The sequence below is a fragment of the Camelus bactrianus genome, chromosome 4 (assembly GCF_048773025.1).
Source record: "Camelus bactrianus isolate YW-2024 breed Bactrian camel chromosome 4, ASM4877302v1, whole genome shotgun sequence".
Classification (NCBI taxonomy): Eukaryota; Metazoa; Chordata; class Mammalia; order Artiodactyla; family Camelidae; genus Camelus; species Camelus bactrianus.
This window is the reverse complement of record NC_133542.1, coordinates 58,858,292-58,880,479: the sequence shown is the minus strand read 5'-3', so window position 1 is coordinate 58,880,479 and position 22,188 is coordinate 58,858,292. Positions and strand designations below refer to the sequence as shown.

General features: G+C 46.0%; 1 protein-coding gene across 2 annotated transcripts in view; it reads right to left on the bottom strand.

Annotated features, from left to right (window-relative positions):
- Positions 1 to 18,080, bottom strand: part of SNX30 (sorting nexin family member 30) — a 92,026-nt gene extending 73,946 nt beyond the window's left edge. Inside the window, exon 1 of one of the 2 annotated variants that reach the window (XM_074362019.1) lies at positions 17,608 to 18,080. In XM_074362019.1, coding sequence (XP_074218120.1) covers positions 17,608 to 17,763 — 156 coding nt within the window. In that variant the 5' untranslated portion in view covers positions 17,764 to 18,080. The remainder of the gene's footprint in view (positions 1 to 17,607) is intronic. The other variant, XM_010957242.3, reaches the window with a different exon arrangement.
- Between the last annotated feature and the right edge of the window lie 4,108 nt (positions 18,081 to 22,188).

Below are 22,188 nucleotides of genomic sequence, written 5' to 3'. Positions count from 1 at the left end.
TAAGTATAAATGTAAGTAAGGTTCAGTATTAAGTTATTTAATATTAAAAGATCAATGCAGAAAAGTTAAATGACCATTTCCATGGATGCTAAGAAAGCATTTTATTAAAACCCAAATTTCATTCCTATTTTAATTAGTAAGCTATGAATAAAAAAAAAAAAAAATCCAAAACTTTCTTAACTTGATAAGAAAACAACAGCAAACATATCTAATGAGAAAATACTTGGTATGTTCACTTCAACAAGGAACAAGCTAAGAATGCCCTCACTATTTAAGAATTTCCATAGTTTCTGGCCAATGCAAATAAAATGAAAAAATGTACCCCAATGTTCATAGCAGCACCGTATTTTTGAAAAGAGACACTGAGTTGCAAAATATATGATTCTCTTGAATTTCCAAATAGAAAATAACTGGAAAATGATGTAAACCATGTTAGGAATTCAGTACGGTGGTTAAACGCGTGATAAAATTACAAAAATCAGTAGCTTCCCTATATACTGGCAATAAGAAATTGCAAAGAACAACACTTTTTATACTAAAAGTGTATCTTTTAGTCTTGGGGCAGAGGTAGAGAAACAGGAGCCTGAAAAATTCCTGAAATGCAATGAACTGTCCAAAGGGGATTTGGCTATAAGTACCTAGAACAGTGCTGGGCACTTGATAAATACTTGATGAGTAAATGAATGGACTATGAGCTTTGTGATTAAGTCTGGTTCCTCTCATCTATCTCCTTTGGGAATTCTGTTTTCCTGCCAGTTGAAATAAACCTTTCTTCTGAACGTATATAGCCCACAAATGGTATCTTTTGCTTTTAGCATCATGTTGAATGACCCGAGAGTAATTCACTCTTATTAAGCAAAATGAAAATCAAATAAAGGAGAGGAAGTGAACAATATCTACCATAATAAAATCATGGTAATAATCAGATCAATGGTAATGTAAATATAACATTATTAAGAATGTTTATTGTGGGCTGTTTATTTGTTAAAGCCATCTACAATTCAGCCTTGAATTCTAGAAAATAAGCCTAGAGTTGACTCTAGATTTTCTTTTCCACAATTAATGTAGAATTTCTGTAGAACTGGGTCTGTCCCCTCTTCCTCTGTCTGTTCATTCTTATAAAAATCCTTCACTATACAACCTTGCTATATTCTAGAGTACATTTTCCCTTTCTTTCATCCTTTACTTTCTGAGTGTTAACACATCATATGATGCATCCATGCCTACCACCAGTACCTATCAAAAACCGGCAAGGAATCTTCTTTGCAGTCATCTAAAATATGCTGTTCATATAAGCTACGAGAACACCTTTGGGAGCTTATATGCATAATCTCATTAAGTTATCAGAACAACCTTATGAGTTAAGTACTACTATAGTTCCCATTTTGTTGACAGGATAACAGAGTTTCAGGGCAGGTAAGTGACTTCCCAGCCAGTAAGTGATTGTATTAGGACTCCCTTGGCTGACTCTAAAAGCTCCATTTTTTTCCTACTCAGATGCACCTGCTTCAAACCAACACCACCACTCTAACCTCTCCAATGTAACAGTTCTAAATTATTCTATATAGTATACTTCCTTGATTTGGAAACAGAGGTACAAATAAAGTTTATCCATTCTGCTACTAGCAACATAGTTTCTCATGATGAACAGATTCTTTTTATCCATTCGCTGCAACAGCATAAACCTATAGATGAATGAAGTTTCCTTGATTCGTGAATAAATCAATAGCAAGACTTCTCTGTCAGGTTCATCCTAATTCAACCACAAAGAAATTTTTAAATGGACAGTGTCGTGACTTTGTTTTAAATAAGTAGTAAACCTAACAAAGTCAACACCTAAAAACATATTCACCTGTGTGATACCAAAACTGGTTTATGTAAAATGCAAACATCGCTTCTACAACTTACAATCTTGGAACGCTGCAATGTGTCTTTAATAAACATTACCCTTTCCACTCACATGTCCGAGAATGATTTGAGAAAAACAGAAAAAAAAAAAAAAAAACAGTGGTGACCTCCTTCTCCAGAGTCAGGCTGAAAGTAGAGATGTGATCATTTTGCTCAAAACATGGCACTCGAGACATGTTTTGAAGCCTGTAGGTGCACAAGTTAGCCCCAAACTTGGATCTTGTTTAATCTAAACATCTAAATAGTCCAGTCTAAAATACCATACCAAAAACTTCCTAAGTTACTCACAAAGTTCCATATATACCTACAATAATGTGCCAAGCCTGCCAGCACACCTGTGGAGAACGTGGTCACACCAAGAGTCAAGTCAACCACACTGCTTTAGAAAGAGGTGTCAGTCTAACCCCTAACATGACCACCTCCTAGTACCGCGTCTCCCATCCCCGCTTGTGTGGAAGTTGGCTGTCCCACTAAGAAGCTGCTCTGACGCCCGGAACCCCTCGCCAGGATAAGGATCACTGGGAGGGGAAAGAACTGATGGCACTAGGCTGAAAACACGGGGCTCTCTTTCATGGAGACAGGCAAGGTCCATGGCAGCCCTTTGGTCAGGAAGGGTAAATGAAATGAGGGTCTGACACAGCCTGGACGACTGGTGAAACAAGGAAAGGTGGTGCCCCTCCTCTGTGACTTGAACCAGGAAAGTAAAGAATTTCTCAAGTCAGGGGAAAAAAAAAAAAGATAGTTCCAACAATTGACTGACCCTCAGCAGAAAAGGGCAAGGCTCACTCTGAGCCAATATTCACAAGTATCTGATCCGAACAGATTAAAAACTACCAGCAGAGCACTGTCTCTTCTGTCCCCTCCGGTAACAGCTTAGCTGCATCCCTTTTAGGTTTTGAACAGTTAGGACGCAGTTTTCAGGCAGGCACAACATCCACCCCACAGGAGTGTGAGTGAGAGCCCTCATTTGTCTATTTGAAATGTGACCGGAGTTAGTCAGGGGTTGGCTAGTCACGTTTTTTTTTCCTTTTTAATCAATATCAACTGTAACTAACCAAATTACGGAGGGCAGAGGAGGGCGCTCTCTCTCTAATTTGGTCTGACAGCTTCCAGGGGAGGAAGACGACGCTCTCAAAGGGTCAGAACATTACCCTTCTGAGAGGCAACAGCACATCCTTCCAAAGCTAGTGTGCACATTCACACGTGGAACTCACACACACACACAAGTGACAGGAGGCTATGCATGGTTTGTATTTCTCCTTTTTTTACTTACTATTTCTTGCCATTATTGCATATCAGTATATATATAGTGTGCACGTGTGTGTGTGTGTATATATATTCTTTTTAATACTACATGTTAAAAAATTACCATAGTTTACAAAACTAGCTCCCTATTGATGAATATTTAGGCTCTTTCTTATCTTTTGCCCCTAAAAGTAATATTGCCACAAATGCCCTTGTGCACGGCCATCTACTGAATCAACAGATGTCTGGGTACCCACCCCATCCTAGGCGTCGTTCATGCACTGACATTACAGCACCAAGCAAATCAGAGCCCCTGCCCTGAAGGAGTTCATAGCAGAGCATAGGAGATACACGTCTGATGGCACATTTCCTCTGGGTGAATCAGAGGGTTCTTCTATGGCAATTGATCTCACACTTGGCTGCATGTTAGAATTATCTGGAAAAACCTTTAAAAAAAAATGCTGGTCCCTGGGCTATCCTAGATTCATTAGATCCAAACTTCTTGAGGTGGGACCCAGGCATCAGCATAATGCAATAGGTCCTGAAATGATGGAGTGCTTAGCTAAGCCGGGTAACCTCATTCTAAAGCAAGGCTTCTCAACATTAATGTGCATACCAATGACCTAGGGCTCATGTCAGAATGAGGATTCTGCTGCAGTAGGTCTGGAATTAGGCCTTAGATCCTGTATTTCCCACAAGCACCCAGGTGATGCCAATGCCACTGGTCCATGGGCCACACTTTGAATAGCCAAGGTCTACAGCAATAGCGGGAGGCAGCTGGAAACACACACAGAGGACACAAGCTCAGCAGAAGTGGGCAGGCAAGAATTCATACGACGTGCCAGGCAGTTTGTGAGTAAAATCCTTTGGCAGGGACGTTACTTCCTAGGAGAGGACCAGCAAGGTACACAGGTACCTGACCACGGAAGGCCAGGCCAAGGACTCAGATCCTTACTGTGTAAGCACTGGGAAGTCGCTGCAGGTCCCCAAAGAGGGGAACGACACATACAGGGTAGTATTTTAGGAAGGTGAATTCTGGCTAGTGTTCAGAATAAATTATATTGGAGAGGAGGGACCTGATTGAATGAAAGCAGGAAAACCAGGCAGATAATCATACGTCTTGACTAGGCTACTTACAATCATTGTGGAAATGAAGAGAGACATTAAAGAACAGTGAGTTATATGCAAGAATGGACTATTGAAAAGGAGAGGCGAAGAAAAGCATGATTTTAAATACTCTCACCAGAAAGTGATTTTTCAGGTGCTAAAAACAAGAATCATAGAAACACTTGAATCTTGCAAAGATAGGTTTAGAGCTAGAACTAAAGGTTTGGGAATCCTAAGCCTCCAGAGATAGCATATAAGGAACCAGCAGAGAGCAGGAACCCTGCCTGTTAGAGCTTCGAAGGAAAATGAAGAAGATCCAGAGAAGCGGGGGAAGACTAGGGGAGGACCAAGAGAGGAGAGAAGCAATCCATTCAGTGAATATTTTTAAGCATCTCCTACACGCCAGGCTCAGGGAATACAAGAGTGAACAGAATAAGACCCTGAGTAAAAAAGACAGACGGGGGGGGAAAAGGTTGAGGCAAGGTTGGTTAATGATGTCAGTCACAGAAAATAAGCACTGAACCAGAGGTCTGGAAACCTGGGTCCTACCCTCAGCTCTGACACCAACTAACTGGGTGACCCTGGTCTGAGAAGTCACTTCTCTCTCTGGGCCATGGTTTCCTCAACTGAAAAAAGAGGGTCTTGGAGGGAGTGACCACTGAGCCCTCTGCAGCCCTAAGGGCCTGGGATGCTACAGCAGACAACAGCCACTGCAGCTCTCGTGAGCCATGAGTGGTAGAGGCAGGGCCTGGTCCATGGGGCTTGATGCTGAAGCAAGAGGAGGCAGATGGCGGGGCAGATGGAAGCAGTGCACAGAGACAGCTCATCCAAGGAGCCTGGCAGTGACAGGAGAGGGAGCAGGCAGAAGGCAGCAAGCCTTAGGAAACCTCTCTAACAAGGGAGACTGGTACGGTGAGGAGGAAGAGGCTGAAAAAGCCAGAAACTGAGACAAGGGGTGAGACACAGGCTAAGGTACAGAAGGGGTTGGTTTCATTTCCCTTAGCCTGAAACTGCGTTTTGCATAAGAAATGCAACCTACACTGTCTAATGCATGTAAGGTGCTCAAAAAAGCGGGGAGCAGGTTTGGAAAAGGATGCCAGTTGGCAGCAGCAGTGGTGGTGGTGAAGAGTGGGCTCTAAAGTCAGGCAGACCCATCAAATCCCAGCCCCACTCTCTTCTAGCTCTGTGACCTTGAACCAGTTCCTTCACCTTTCAAAGCCTACACTTATGCCCCCCGCTGTCAAAGGGCAAGGAGACAGTAACTTCCCCCTAGTGGAGTGTGCCGAGGTGATGCAGTGCAGCTCCCAGCCAAGTGCTCCACAAAGGTCTGCAGGGATGGCAAACACACGTCACTATCACCTCTGGGCGAAGTCAGGACAACTGAGGGAGCATATGCTGGACACCTCAATGGAGATGATTTGAGAACAAAAGGAAAAAAGAAGAGAAGCAAGTCAGGGAGATGAAAAATAGTCCCAAGCATATGTTAAACATGAAAGGCTGGGCATAGAGGAAACCATGTCAAGTTTTTCTAAGATGCTAGAATGTTGACCAGGGGTGGAGTATTGCAGGGGAGCCCCACAGTCGGCCCAGACTGGAGAAGCAAGCTCTGGGGACCCACACTCACTGCAGGCACACCTACAGAATGACAACAGTCCTGACCCAGAACACTGAGGTGAGTAAGAGGTGATTTTAACAGGACCTGAAAACCCGTACTTCCAAAGGATGCCTGCAGGGGTGTGTGATCTGTGTGGGCACAAGGGACCCCGCGCTCAGAAGAGGTCGGCACTGGGTTTAATGCTCTGCTGTCGCTATCTTGAAATTCTTAACCATTTTTAAACAAGGGGACAAGAATTTTAATTCTGCACTGGGCCCCACAAATTACATGGCCAATCTGGGATGCACACTGGTAAAGAACTGTCATTGCATTAACAAACATACAATAAAAGGTAAAGGGCTGAAAAGCAGTTAAGAATTTGCTATTATCATCAGATCAGAAAATAATTACTCAGATTCTCAGTGAAATCCCAACACTAATCATTAATTTAAAAAACAAAATGTAGTTGTTATCTATGATAGGTAACCCAAGACGTCCTTCAAACAGGCTCCACTCTAAAATTTCTTTACCTCCAATAAATCCCTCTGCTTGCCCCCTTGGCATCCTGCATACACCCCTGCCATCATTCATCATGTTAAACAGCAATCACTCACTCTTACTTCTCTGTCTCCCTTCCTGGACCTTGGGTGCCTAGAAGACAGGTTCTTGTTCATCTGTGTATGATCCCCAGGGTGGGGCATTTCTGAGGAATGAACAAAAAGTCCAAGTGCCCTTCACAATTGCTAACGCAAGTCATGAAATCAACAAGATTTCCTGGGCCAGACAGTGCAGGAAAAGGCTGCTATATTGCATTTCTGCAGCACAGATGCTGAAGCAGCAAGATAATAACCCCAGTTCCTTAGAACATACCTCTGCCCTAATTAAGTAGCCCAAAAGGAGGTCTAGGTTTCCATTTTTGCAATAAAATAACTATTCCACAACCATTTTTTATTCTAATTATAGTGAGACATCTTTTGCCTGGAACGTCTGAGATTTGACCTGTTCCGGGCTCATGTCATCTCCAAAATGTAGGTATCTTTAACTCTCAAGGAATATAAATGCCTCACACAGCACAAAATGCAGAGAAGTCACTCAAACACTCGTACAAAAATTCATCTTAGCAAGTCAAGTATTAATATGGTTTATCAATTCTAGTAAGAAATCAGCTTTAAAAGCATATACAGCCTCAAAGGGGAAAGGACGGTCTTTTCAACAAGCAGTACTGGGAAAATTTGGTATCTCCATGTAAAAGAATGAAACTGGACGCTCATCTTACACCATACACAAAAATTAACTCAAAATGGATCAAAGATCTAAACCTGAGACCCAAAACTATTAAACTTCTAGAAGAAAACATAGGGGGCAAAACTTCATGACACTGGACTTGGCAGTGATTTCTGGGATATGACACTAAAAACATAGGCAACAAAAGCAAAAATAGACAAACAGGACTACCTCAAACTTAAAAGCTTTCGTGCAAAGGACACAATCAAGAAGGTTAAAAGGCAGCCTATGGAATGGGACAAGATATTTGCAAATCATATGTCTGATAAGGGGTTAATATCCAAAATATAAAAAGAACTCCTGTCACTCAACAACAAAAAAAATCAAATAATCTGATTTTAAAATGCACAAACAACTTGAATAGACATTTCTCCAAAGATGATATACAAATAGCCAACAAGCTTATGAAAAGATACTCACTATCCCTAATCATCAGACAAACGCAAATCAAAACCACAATGAGATATAACCTCACACCCACTAGGAGGGCCACTACCGAAAGACTAGAAAATAACAAGTGTTGGCGAGTATGCAGAGAAATTGGATCCTTGTGCACTGTTGGTGGGGCTGTAAAATGGTGCAGCTGCTACGGAAAACAGTATGGAAGCTCCTCAAAAATTTTAAAAATGATTCAGTTTTTATAAACTGGGTTTATAGATCCCCCCAAAATTCAAAACAGATCTTGGAGAGATATTTGCACAACCATATCCACTGCAGCATTATTCACAATAGCCAAGAGGTAGAAACAACCTAAATGTCCATCCATAGATGAACTGCTAAGGAAAAATGTGATCTATACACACAATGGAGTCTTTTTCAGTCTTAAAAAAGAATATCCTATTACATGCCACAACATGGATGAAACTTGAAGACATTATTCTAAGTGAAATAAGCCAGTCACACAAAGACAAATACTGTATGATTCTACTTATATGAAGTACCTAAAGTAGAGGTGTCCAGTTCATAAAGTCAGAAAGCAGAATGGTGGTTACCAGGGGCTGGGTGGAGGGAGACTATAGGAGTTGTTATTTAATGGGTATTGAATTTCAGTTTTGCAAGATGAAAAACTTTAGAGATCTGCTTCACAACAAAATGAATATACTTGACACTACCAAACTATATACCTAAAAATAGCTGAGGTGGTTAGAAAAAAAATCAGAGTATATAATGCAATCATCTTATTGTACATTCCTGTCTAAAATTACCGTTAATCTCAAATGTCAAAATTATTGTAGAAAATTAAATAAATTGTATTCTATGTCCTTTTTAAAAAGTATTCAGTGGATCCTTGAACAACATAGGTTGCAAGAGTCTACTTATATTCGAATTTTTTTCACTAAATATGTACTACCCAATCCAAGGTCAATTGAAACTGCAGATATAGAACTCTTCTGACTGTGAAGTTAGTCATGATTTTTAACTGTTTGAGGTCAGCACCCCTAACCCCAAAATTGTTCAAGAGTCAACTATATATATCTAAGAAACAATCCAAATTCCCATCAACTGATGAATGGATCAACAAAACGTAGTCTGTCCATGCAATGGAATATTATTCACCCATGAAAAGGAATGGAATACTGATACACACAACATGGATAAACCTTAAAAACATACGCTAAGTGGAAAGAAGCCAGACACAAAAGGACATATATTCTATGATTCCATTGCTATGAAATATCCAGAATAGGCAAATCCAGAGACAGAAAGCAGATTGGTGGTTGCCAGGGGTTGGGAGGGGGGAAGACACAGCGTCTACTAATGAGCATGAGGTGTCTTTTTGACACTTTGAAAACACTCTGGAATTAGGTACTGGTGACAGTTGCACAACCTTGTGAATATACCAAAAATCACTACATTGTGTGTGTTTAAAAGGTAGATTTTATGTACATGTATACAGTTTTGCTTAAAGTATTGTGAGCTGGATTTCTATCGCTTGCAAACAGAACTTCTGACCAGTACACCCTCTGGATCCAGGCAGTCAAAGCCCCTCTGAAAATGCCTCCTGCAACCTTCTGCTGCAACAGCCTTCTCCTTGGACCTCCTGCTTCTTGGCTCCACCCATCCTCTCCTAGCCAGGGGCTGGGTCACAGTTCTTTCTCTAACTATAAATATGGCCCTGCACCTCCCCTGCTTAAACTACTACTGGCCTCCCTATCACTCAGGATAAAGGCCTTACTATGTGCCGTTACAGACCACAGTCTGCCCACTAGCTACCTCCCCAGCTGCACTGCTCACGAACCCCTCACCCGCCACCCCCACAAACTGACACTGCCAAGCACATGCTGGTTTTTCTGCTCCAGTTACTCTTTCGTCCTCTGTCCATTGTAGAAAACATCTACTTCTTCACTCTCCAAATCAAGCATCGTCTCCTTCGGAGAAGCCACTACCCTCCTGAGCATGGTCACACCTCACCTCACTCCCTATATGCTATTTCCATGATCACTGTTGATGCTGTCGGTGCCCCACCATATACCCTCACTGACCAGCTCAGGGTCCCCTGGCCTGGCTTCAACTGCCAGCACCTGCGCTTCTCGGCCCGGCTGCTGAACCCGCGGCACCCATCCCTGAGGCAGGCAGGACAGTGCTTGGGGATGAATGCCCGAACACCCCACCCCTCCAGCACTCAACTGATGACTGACAAGGTTGCAGTCGAAGACCCCAGCTCCCTCAGCAGGGTGGGGAAAACTGAGGCGCGTGTTCTGTACAGGCTCCCAGGGGTCCCCAGCAGAGCACGGCTCCAGCCAGGGGCAGCGGCAACCAGCCTGGGAATGCACCTTTCACAGGCTGCCTTCTGTCCCTGTCTCACTTTCCTTCACCTCTTAAACCAACTACTAGCAGTTAAATCCTTTCTTAGGGTCAGCTTCTAAGGCAGTAACACCCCCTAGCATTTTCATATTATTCACTGTGTGCCAGACACTATTCTAAACACTCATTTAATCTTCAGAACACCACTGCAAAATAATTCAAAATTTAGACAGGGAGACATTGAGGCATTACAAGGTTAAGAAACTTGCCCAAGGCCACAGAGCTAGTGAGTTCGTCTAGCATTCTTCACATTCTATTGCAACCATCTGGGTATGTGTCTCTCTTCCGGGCTAGACCATGCACCTCTCAAGGGAGAAGCCATTTTTTATCTTTCTCAATGTCCCCAGCATCTAGCATCTAGCACAGAGCCAGGCATGTAGCAGATGCTCAAGAGATTCAGGTTTTGCAAAGTGCCTGCACTCTGCCGCCCAAACATGCTATGTGCTTTTCCTGCCCCTGTGCCTTTTCTCAAACAGGAACCCTGAAACACCTTTTCTGCATGTCCCTCTCGCCCTTGCCCTTCCCACTCCCAACTCACACACAACAGTAATTCCTGATTCCTGCTCTGTGGTGGCCAAAATGAGGAATTCGGTGGGGCAGGGCAAATGTGAGATAGCATATGACCACTCTGACCTCTAGTAAACAAACCCAGCTGTTCATATATGAACTCTGCACATTTGCTGAGCTGTTATTTATGTCCTCATTTTGAGAGACTCATTAATCATAGAGCATCTATCTTCTTCCCTGTAACCTCCACTAACAAAGGATTCTCCTCTATCCTAAAAACCTCCCCTTAACCCCGTTTTTCCTCCAAGCTGCCATTCTTTTTTTTTTTTTTTTTTTTGAGGCAGGGCAGGTAATTAGGTTTATTAAGTTATTTTAATGGAGGTACTGGGGATTGAACCTAGGACCTTGTGCATGCTAAGCACGTGCTCTACCACTGAGCTACAGCCTCCCCCCCCACCCCTAAGCTGCCACTTTTCTTACTACCAAACTGCTTCTACCTCCTGCCTTCCATCTGATTGTCAATATCCACTTTGTTCAAATTGTGACCTCAACCTCTGCATCTTCCACTCCAGTCTCTCTTTGGATCCATCGGGGTTACACATCTATGTAATAAAGAGCTTCCTGGAGGCAGCATTTGTGCCAATCCTTGATGCTTGGTGGGCTTTCAACAGCAGGCTTTAGACAACCTCTGTTCCCACTGCATTCACGTCGTCTTCCCACTTCCCGCTCACACTGGCTTCCCAACCTGTGTGTCATCTTTACAATCTAGTCATCTTCACATTTTCTTTCTTCTTCTAGGCGACAACTCCAACCTAAACCAAGCTAACCCCTGGCGGCAGCTGCTTCCTCTCCAGGGCTCCCTCCCCCCTGGGAGCCCTGCTCCTGACCAGCAGCCCTGCCCTAGCCCCCACAGAAGCTCCTGGATTCTGCTAGTATCATCGCCTCCCCTTGGCCCTCCAGCCCTCAGGGTGACCGCCGCTTCCTGCTATCACTGCTCCTGGGTTACCTCCCTGTCCTCTGCTTGACCTCTCCGGTTTTCCAGCACCTAGGTAACTCATCCCCCGTACTACAGTCTCTCAGTTTGAAAATTTTACAGTGGTTTTTGTTTCCTAACCAGACCACAACTGATAGTAATTGACAAAAATTAGGCAAAAATGTACAGTGAAAATGTGCAGAGGACAATGTCAGGGGATAACCCCCCCACCTCATGTTTATTAAAGGTTCACTATGACTCAGACAGTGCTCCAAGTCTGAACTCACTGGATCTTCCTATCAACCCTGTGATGCAGGCACTTTCCTTATGCCCTTTTCACAGAGGAGGAAATTGAGGCTCAGGGAGGTTAAAGCATCTGCTGTCACAAAGATGGTGAGTAGTGGAGCTGGGATTCAGATCCAGAGAACCTGGCTCCAGAGTGCATGCTCTAAAACAAACCCCAGTGAGGGGCGTTCCAGGCAGAGGCTTACTTGTCAGGATCAAGTGCTACCTACCCAGAGGTCAGGGGAGATAAGGATGTGAAGTATCTCCTGGATTTAGCAATAAGGAAGTCACGCGGGACCTCGAAGAGAAAGCCAGAAACCAGACAACAGCAGGCTGAGAAGTAAGCCAGAGGTTAGGAAGTAGAGTCGGGGAGCAAACCTTTCTTTTAGAAGGTCTGGCTGTGAAGAGGGGTCACAAAGTAGGGCAGAGGTGGAGGAGAAGGGAGCTTCACAAGAGTCTTCTTTACTCTCGCCTTGTTTTAGGTACAAGAGCAACCTGGACATGTTTAAGCTGATGGGAATGAGCTGGCTGAGATGGAGGCAGGAGACAGGAATAAGGCAGGCTGACAGGCAGAGCAGGGTCTCCAAGAGGCCAGAGGGGGCGGGCCGTAGACACAGGATGGGCCTTAGAACCTCTTCTACTGCAACTGGGGGAAAAAAAGAAAGGACGGCCACAGATTCTGATCATTCTGTAGTTTGGTGAAAGGACGTTCTTTGAGGGTGGCTTCTATCTTCTCTGAGGGAGAAACTGAGGCCATCAGCAGTACACGTGTGGGGGGTGGGAGGAGCAGACGGGGAGCATCCGCAGGAAGCAAGGGGCGCCGGCCCGCACAGCACCACCGCACCACCGAGGTTCCTCCTGTGCTTGGAAGCTGTGAGTTTACACTGACAGCAATTCTCAAGGTACCTCTGCATCAAGGTATAGGAAAGGACACGAGAACATGGAATGATCCAGGCTGGACGTAAAAGGAGAGCAAGGGAAGGGAGTAAAGACTGGTGGTAGGAGCAATGGGCTAGGTGAGCTGTGGAATCTACTTCTTTTAGTGGGGAGGTAATTGTAATTAGGTTTATTGGTTTTTGTTTTTGTTTTTTTAATGGAGGTGCTAAGGATTGAACCCAGGACCTCCCACATGAGCTATCCCCTCCCCAGTGAGCCGTGGAATGAATCTAAATGAGGCAGGTGAACACATGGGCTCAGAGAACAGGTGTAGGCAGTCCTTACTGACTGGGAGGAGGAAAAGGCAAGATAAGATGCTATCTGAGGGCATTACTTCAGAGCAGGAACAGTCTAGGCATTATAAAGCGGGGGTGTGGCCATGGGAGAGGGCAGCTGAACCGGAAAAAAAAAGGTGAAGGTGACCAGATACAAGGTCAAGAAACTAAATTTAGGAGATTTGGGCAGAGTCCCCTGAAGTGAAGGCAAGATTTCAGAAGATATAAGTTGGGGTTTAAAGATTTTAATGAATGAGAGAGAGAAGCAAAGGAAGTTATGAAATGACAGGGAAGAAAAAGGTAGTGGAAGGTGTGTAATGGACATTCGCTGCTTCTGCCTGGCCAGCGTTCATCGTTCCTCCCCATTCTAGGAGCTGCATCCTGATTTTGCCTTGGAAACCACCTCCTTCCTCCCCAGGCACAGAGAGGGAATCCAAAATACTAGTAATAGTCCATGTCTTAATTCTACGTCTAGTGGGTAGTAACATAGGTGTTCATTTTTTATTCTTTAAACTGTATAGATACATCTTATTAATAGATACATTTATATGCTTCATATATATTTCAGAGTTGAAACATACAGACAAAAACTCCCCTTCTCCACCCTCCAAGGATAAGGACCTCGTCTGCGTCTTGGGTGGAGTTACAAAGATTGGCTTCAGCACCTGACCCAGTTTAGACCCAGGAGACACCAGCCCAGAGATTTTGCTGGAATTATCAGGAAAGAGGTACTCTCTTTCTGCTGGAGTGCAAAGCTTGTTTGCAGAATATATCCCTTCACCAGCTTGAGAATAAAGCTAATACAGAAGAAAGCAGAGCCATGAGCCCAAAAGTGACAGACTCCCAACATCATTGAAATACCCAGTTCCAGCCATTCCAGAAACCAAAATACCTGGGCCTTTTCAACAGGAGCCAGTAAATTTTTTTTTTTCCTTCAGCCAGTTTGCACTCAGTTTACATCCTTTTAACTAAAAGGAAACCTAATTCAGTGGAGTAGTCAAATAAAGGATTCTCAATTCAACAGGCTGTGTGATCTTTTCAACACATAAGTCAGATCATGCCTTCCTTCTGCTCCAGCCCCTGCAACAGCACTCAGAGTAAAGGGCAAAGCTCTCAGGGTGGCCTATCAGGCCCTGTACCATCGGGCCCACTCCCCTCTCTGCCCTTGGCCAAGGACGCGCCATTGCCCACTCTGCTCCAGCCGCACTGGCCTCTGGGGTGGCCCCTGACATACCAGGCAGGTGCCTTCAGGCCCCTGCTTTGGCTGTTCCTGCCACCCAGACACCCAATCACTAACTCCCTCACCTCCTTCAAGTCTCTGCTCAGATCTCACGTTCTTAATAAGAATCCCCTTCCCTACAGCCAGTGATCCTGAGTGACCCCCGACCCCACCCTACTTTTTCTCCCTTTCACAGCATTTATTAAGTAACATAGTAGGTACTCATTCAATGCACCAAATGAGGGCAGGGGTCTTCAACTGGTTGATTTATTCCAAGTTCCTAGAACAGTGCGTGGCTCATAGGAGGCCTTCAAATATTTGCTGAATGAGTCACTAAAATGACATGAGCTTCAGAGGGCAGAGCCTGGTCTGTAAAAGGCAGTGCAGAGTAAAGACACGACCCCCATCTCCTGATCTTGATATAAGTGGGTTATAGGAGGAAAAGACACCTCCATTTTGAAGACTTCAAGGGAAGTAGCGACCTAAGGGGGCAGGAAGCAGGTGGCAGAGTTCAGTGAAGAGGTTGAGAATGTGGGGAGGGGTGTTAACCACAGCTGGGGCTTGAGAGGGCTTGGTTAAGTTTGGTGAGGCACAGAGGAATTGGAGGCTGAGTCAGGGAAGAAGCAAGCCCAGAGCGGTTTGCAGATGAAAGTAAAAAAGAGATACGGGCCAAGTGGTTTATTTACATTTTAGGTGTAGAGGAAGGATACAGTGATACTGAACCTGGTGAGTTCCGCTGGCATCAAAAGAATTCCTAGCAACCGTTGGTAGATAGAAAAGATTCCTCCTTTCATACCATGGTTTGAACGGTTTTAGATTTTGTGGATGGAGAGGCCATCGCATTTGGTCTTCCCCTCCCTCCCAGCACCCCAGAGGCCACTCAGAAGTGTCTGGTGGACTGAGATCCAAGGCTTCCCTGTTCACGGCACCATCCTGGGCCCACAGAAAGCAATTCCGCTCTGCATAATATAATAGCCCTGCACTATGAGCAGCCTGTCAGACCTCATTCTCCAGGCCCAGAACTGACTCTGAACCAGGCATCCAGAATCACAACCTTCATGTCCAAAAAGAAAGAAAACACAGGCCCCTTTTCAAAGACACTATAGCACTCAATGCTCCTATATGCCCTCCAATGACCCCCTACCTCCTGGGCAAGAGAAAGTAGGGCAAAGGGGAGGCTTCCTCCCACTGGTCCTGACTCACCTCTGTTGCTTGCTAGCTTCTCTGTAGAAATTTCTCCAGAGTTATGAGGACAAATGTGTATGCCAAGATTCAAGGAAAATGTCACTCCCAGTCAGAGAAAGAATGTATATTGCTCTCTAAACCTCTAAGGAAAAGTGGCTTAGTATAAATCAGGCCCTTGGGGTGATGTCATTTGGATGCTCCTCAGAGCTCTGAGGAGACTTATTAAGCATTAAGTAATTAATAGTAATGCCTTCTAGACCGCCTCTCTCATGGAATTGTCTCTGTAGAGGAAGCCAGCAGTAATTTGACCTAGGCCTGGTTTCCTGTCCACCAACTAGATCTTGGGAGACAGGGCATTTGTCCTCCCAGTACTTGGTAGTAAAATGCCCACACTTCTGAGTCAGGTGTCCTTCAAGAGTGGATCATTAAGCAGGTGTTCAAAAGAGCCCTCTGTAGTAGCCAGCCCTCATGATGGTCCCAGTGATTCCTACCTTCTGGTATTCATACCTTCTTCCCACACTGCACCAGTGATGGTCTGTGTGACCAATACAATATGGCAGAAGTATGTCATTTCTGCGATTAGAGTGTATAGGACTGTGGCTTGAATGTTGGGCTCTCTCCATCCTTTGGATCACTTGCTCTGGGGGAAACCAGTTGCCACCTCAAGCAGCCCTAAGGAGAGGAGCTATGGCCTGCCAACAGTGAGTGAGCGAGCCTGGAAGCTGATCCACCCCCAACCCAGTCTTCAGTGACTGCAGCCCTAGTTAAAGCTTGAATGCAACCTCATGAAAGACCTGAATCAGAACCACTCAGTTAAGCTGTCCCCAGATTTCTGACCCACAGACACTATTGTCAGAGGCTAAACTATGGGAGTAACTGGTTACACAGAGATACTTAATTCACTATCCCACACAGACCTGAGAAAGAAATTGGAGGTTTAACCTCAATTCCTACCCTACATGCACATAGGACCCAAGCTCTCTGTTCATAAGAAAGCAACAAATTATTAATTCAGTCATTCAACAATTACCCATTCAATGTCAAATATGGGCAAAGTATTTCCAAGTGACATAAGCCTTCATAGTTTATAATCTATAAAATAAAGAGAAATACAAAAAGCCACCCCCCAACCCCCACACACCTCCAGCTGCTCAATCCTGGTTTCATTAGCTTTTTAAGTTTCCTTGCTCCTAATGCGTCCCCACCCCCATTCCCACCCTGCTTTCACAAACCCTCTTAGGAAGGTACATCAAGCCGCACTCCCTGGATATTTTGACCACTCAGTGCTCTCACACTCATTTTTACTGTCCCCATGCCCTCCCATGTAAAGGGGAAAGAAAGTTTGGTCCCCTGATTCCACTTAATATTGGGACAAGAGGAAAATCACTTAGTATTTTACTAGGAGACAATCCTGATCACAGGTGTTGAGAACAATTCTAATTTCTGCAATTAGTGACTTAAGTGGCAACAGCTGCGCTGATACCGTCACAGCTCAAATCCCAGCCACAGCTGAAATGGCAAAGGAGAGGAAGGGAGACGCTCCCCTTACCCCCTCACTGGACTCTGCTGTCTCTCAAAGCAGGAGGATCATGCTGCTCTAAGAAAATCAGGAGCCTCCTTTTACACAAAGAAGGTCAAAGGGCGACCTTTCTTTCCATCAACCACAAAACCAGTCTCTGCTAAGCCTAAACAGTGAGGGGGAACGTCAGAGGTGAATGGAGCCCCAGACAGAAAACCACAGGGACACTCTCCTCCCGCAGCCGGCTGGGGTCTGAGTCAGGTGACTCCTGAGGGCACACAGCAAACCCAAAGATCACTCCCCACATGACGGGCAGGGGTTAAGAAGCCTCTGGCTGTAAGACCATGGAAAACCATTAACTCTTGCCTTTTTACAGTCCCAAGAAACTGGAAGAGCTACAAGTGACTCGGCAGCTTAGCCTTCAGGGATGTATCTGGAGGAACTGAGGACACAGGCGCCGAGCACTGCACACACGCCTCTGGCCCCAACAGGCAGGCAGGACCCCTCGCCGCCAGCTGTCACTGGCGCTCGCGACTAGTCACAGCCCGGCAAGCCCGTCCCCTCTGTCCGCTCCCCCTGCGGCTGTGACCCCGCGGGGGCGGCAGAGAGGAGATGCTTTCTCCCAAGGTTCTGGGGCGAGGGCACGCCTGCTCCCCGGAAAGGGGCGCCAGGGTGGGCGCGGCCCGCTGCCCCGCGGGGCTCCGAACCCTTCATCCCTCTTGGGACCGAAACAAGCCTCCCAAACCCCTGCCCCGCGCGCCCCACCTTGTCGCCGAAGCTGCGGGCCATCAGCAGGTCCGGGCTGGGCGTGCTGTCGCCGCCCACGGCCTCCTCGCTGCTGGAGCCGGCCAGCGGGTGCGGCATGTCGCGCAGGGAGTGGGGCCCCGTGGACGGCAGGGCCTTGGGGGGCCCGCCCGACATGGCGCGCACCGCTCGGGACCCGCCGCCGCCGCTTCCTCCTGCTGCTCGCCGCCGCGGGATCCCCCAGCGCCCGGGCCGAGGCGTCGCTCGGCCGCGGCTCGGTCGGAGGCCCAGCACCGGCCGGGCTGGGAGCCGCCGCTGCAGCCGCCACCGCCGCCCGCCGGCTCGTGTCTGCCCGCGCTGGGCTGGCTGGGCCTGGCTGCTCCGCTCCGCGCCGCGTGCCCCGGCTCGGCGCCCGAGCGCGGCGCGGGTCAGCTCGCACCTTGGCCCGGGAGCCCAGCCCGCACCGCCACACCGCCCAGCCCGTTCGCGGCCCCGCCCCCGCGGCTCCCGGCCGCCCCGGGAGGGGGAGGGGGAGGGGAAGGGAGAGGCGGGGAGAGCGGGAGGCGGGGAGGGATGGAGGGAGCGGGGAGCCGGGCAGCTCCGCCCCCGCCCGCCGTCCCGCAGGAAGTGCGCCCTCAGCCCTCCGCCGCCGTGGTCCCAGTGTCCTAGCTCGCCTCCGGGAAGCCGGCCCTTGGAGGCGGCGCGCAGACCCCAGAGGAAAGTTTTAACGGAAATCAGAGGTGGGGAAAGACATGGCAGGATCCTGTTCCATTCCACCCGCGTAGACTAGTGCGTCCAGGGGCAGCCACGCTTGGTGCTGGGGGCTTTAGGACACGCACTTGGTTTGGGATCTTCTGGCCTCTAAAATAACCCAAAATGGAAGGAATTACGATGCATATTATAAAAATGGCATAAAGGGCTATGAGGCCCCCAGGAGAGAACATCGGGCGGAGAACCTGGAAGGGAATTCAAGGAGGCAGTGTGGGGTTTCTTCAGATGCACGCTGAGATCCCCGTACCATCTTGCTTCTGCGGTTCAGCCGGGTTTATGTGAACCTCAGAAGAGGGAACATCAGTAAATAGAGGGGTGCTACACATGATCTATGACTCTTAAATTCACACCTTGACCATTGTGCCATTTGAAAGAATCATTAGGTTCGTTATTTTTCATGCTTCTGTGGTTCCTTTCCAGGCGTTTGGCTGAGCTGGATTCTGAGCTTTGTTTGCTAGCAGAATGGAAATAGGGCATTACTTTGGCTCTTTAAGGGTTCGCCTTCTTTTAAACCTTACCTGCCTCGGCAGCTTCTGCTCAGGGCTAAGTCAGTAGAGGTCATCAGCCAACATAAAAACAGGTTGATCCCAGGAAAGTAATGGGTAGGAGGCCCATGGTGAAGGAGCACGTTTTCCCTATCTATTCCCAAACTCTCCAGGTTTGTCCTGTTTTACCTGACAAATTTTGAAGTTGGGATTGATTGTGGTCTCCACAATACTTTTTTCTAGAAACTAGTGATACTTCAGCAGGCTGGGAATGCACAGTTGAAGCCAACCCAAAATATCACCCAGGGATTTACTCAGCTTTAGTGACCGTCCCTTAGTTCCCCTGGTGTAATACCTCCAACCTGTCTTTAAGTTACCATCTTTTCTCTCCCCTAGGTGGCTCTGCCTGGGTTGGGGAGCACAGGGCTCAGATGGCACTGGGGACAATTTTAAATCCTGCATCTACTCCACAGGAATGCCAATGTCTGGTCCTCTTGGAGTTGGATAAAATTCATACTTTTATAGTCAAGGGCTGTTGGCAACTATGACAGACCCTTTTATCTGTTCTGATTAAAACAAATAGCATAAATATAACAAGAAATGAGTGTTTTATAGATGTATAACATAAGTATTTTTTATTGAATGGTGTTATTTATTTTAACAACCAGGCCACCTTCACATGATAAAGATCTTCTTTTATTAAGGCTCCACACAGCTTTCTCCTCAGGGTGCCAGGGAAGAGTGAAGAAAAGAGCCACATTTGAATTCCTGCTTAGTCACTGCAAGTGGGTGACCATGAGCGAGTTACCTAACCTTAATGAACCTGTTTCCCAACCTAAAAAGAAAGACAGGGAGCAGGTGATAATACTTAACCTTACTTAGGGGTTGTGAGAACAAAATAGCATACACTTTGTAACATTCCTAGCAAAATGCTGGCATAAAATAAACTCTCTTAACTGTTCATTTCCTTCCTTTCCATCTCTGTCATACTATTCTTATGAAATGATAATCATAGTTTTCATAAATAAATGTGCTGCCCTCCAAACTCCTCTATATGCTCATTTTGGGTCAGAATGCCATTTTTCTGTGCTCCCACCATTTAAAAAACAAAAACAAAGAGTTCCTAAAAGGCCATATGAAACAGTTTATTTTCCAGTTTCCTGGTTGGTCAGTGGTCTCTGGCCACAATGATCCAGTGGGTAGTCATCAAAACTAAAGAAAGTGAACGTCTACGGAAAATGTTTGGGGATATAGTTTCCACCATTCAAATTTAGCCCAGGACTGCCTATTCATACTCACCATTTCCTGTTGGATTTCAACGTTCCTTGTGGTGGGGAATTGTCACTGAAATAGTGCAAGTGTCCCAGACTATGTGGCTATGCTTCTAAGAGTTTTCAAAACAACATGGTGGTGAGGGGGAAACGTGAAGTTTCTGTATCAGAGTAAAAGGTTGTAGTGTTTATTGGAATTTATGGACGGAAGCTTGGGTTTCTAGGGCTTAGCTCTGAGGAAGAAAGCACTGGATGAATGTGCATGGGGTAGGGGGAGATATCAAGAACACAGAATGCCACCAATGCCACCAGAACCCAAGAAGACAGCATTGGGACACACAACCCCTGCCACCACCAGTCCAGGAATCTTAGGCACTTAGGGACCTTTCTGCAGACGGAGACCTGGGCTCCAGAATTCAGTTAGTGTGCACAGCCAGAACCCTGTAAACCTCATAGCAAGTCTACCAGAGCTTTTCATGAGCACCCAGACCCCAGAAACAGAGCAGAGTCACAACGAAGCATTCTCTCTTTCTCTCCCCTGGTACAGCATGTGCTCAGGCCTTATTCATGTTTGTGTTAGCTGCTTATCCTCTTCTGGGTTTTAGTACAATCATAGCTTTATTTTACATGGCATCCCAAACCCTGCCTCAAAATAACACCACCACTTCTGAAGTGGACGGCTGATGAGGACAAAGGAGGTTTTCAAAGAGCATTCAGAGTGACATGTAGAAAGCCACAGAGGGCTGTCTCAAACAAGAGGGGCAACTGAGAAGGCACTATCGCCAACAGAGGCAAAATTGTGTGGACAGTTTAATTCAGCCAATGATGTCCCAGGAAAAAGCAAAAGCCAGCAGGTCCACTTGAGGCCAGGATCTGAAGAGTTTCGCAAACAAGAAATTCGAACTTGCCCCAGAACTAGCAGAGAGGCTTGTGGGTAAATGATAGGATCGTTTTAGCTTTCCACATGGAAGGGTCTAGCCCAAAAGCATGGAGACCCTCTGCAGTGGGTACACAATACAGATCATGGAGTCAGTGCCTAAGAACCACCTTGAGTTTGTTACAATGCAAATTTCTAGACCCATCTAAGACATCTCAATTCAGAGATGGGGTCTGGAATATTTTTTTAAACAACACCCTAGCTAATGCTCATGCTGATTCTGGTCTACAGGCTATACTTTAAAAAAACACTGTTCTCATAGCTCTACCCATTTCTCCAAACTGTAAACTGACTTTCCAAACTTCCTTTTGTCAATAGCATCTTTAAGTTCTTACTCTGAAAACATTTCCTGTTTGCTGAAAAGTTGCTTAGAAAGGCAAAATTTATCTTATAAAATCCCATTGCTGGGTCCTTTTGTCCTAAATTTTTATGGTTATTTTTATTGAGCATTTACCAGGGGCTTAAAATTTGGGAGAAGAGCTCAGGTGAACTAAATGGTCTGTTGACAGATTCATTTCATAGCTCTGCCTGTAAAGTGCCTGACAATGGAGTTGATGTTTTCCAGAGCCCCCTAGATTTCTTTGGCTGACCCTGCTGGCCCCTAGGAGCTGGACCTCATCTGGCCACAGAAATGTAATTCACTGCCAGCACAGAGGGCTCCCTGTTACCTGGCTTTCTTCACAAGCCGGCTCTGGAGTGTGTGGGTGTGGGTGTGTGCATACTCCCTTGTGGTGGCTACCCATTTGAGAGGTTGGGCTGGAGAAGGTACTGAGCTGACAAGTACTGGAAGCTGTGGCATTGAGTCGTCTTAGTGAACCTTTGGATAGGATGGAAAACCTATTTATTGGCTGTGTGCCCCATGATAGTGTTTGGGTCCATCACTAGGAAGGATCCTTAAAAGGCATCTAGAAGATGAACATTCAGACATCAAATGACCCAACAGTTCCACTCCAAGAACACAACAGAAATGCATATGTATATTCATCAAAAGACAGATTCAAGAATCTCCACAGCAGCAGAGTTGTGTAATAACCCAAACTAGGCACAACTCACATGACTGTCAACAGCAGCAGAGTCACACAACGGAATGGTATACAGCGAAGGGAATGGAGAAACAACATGGTGAATGCATTTCACA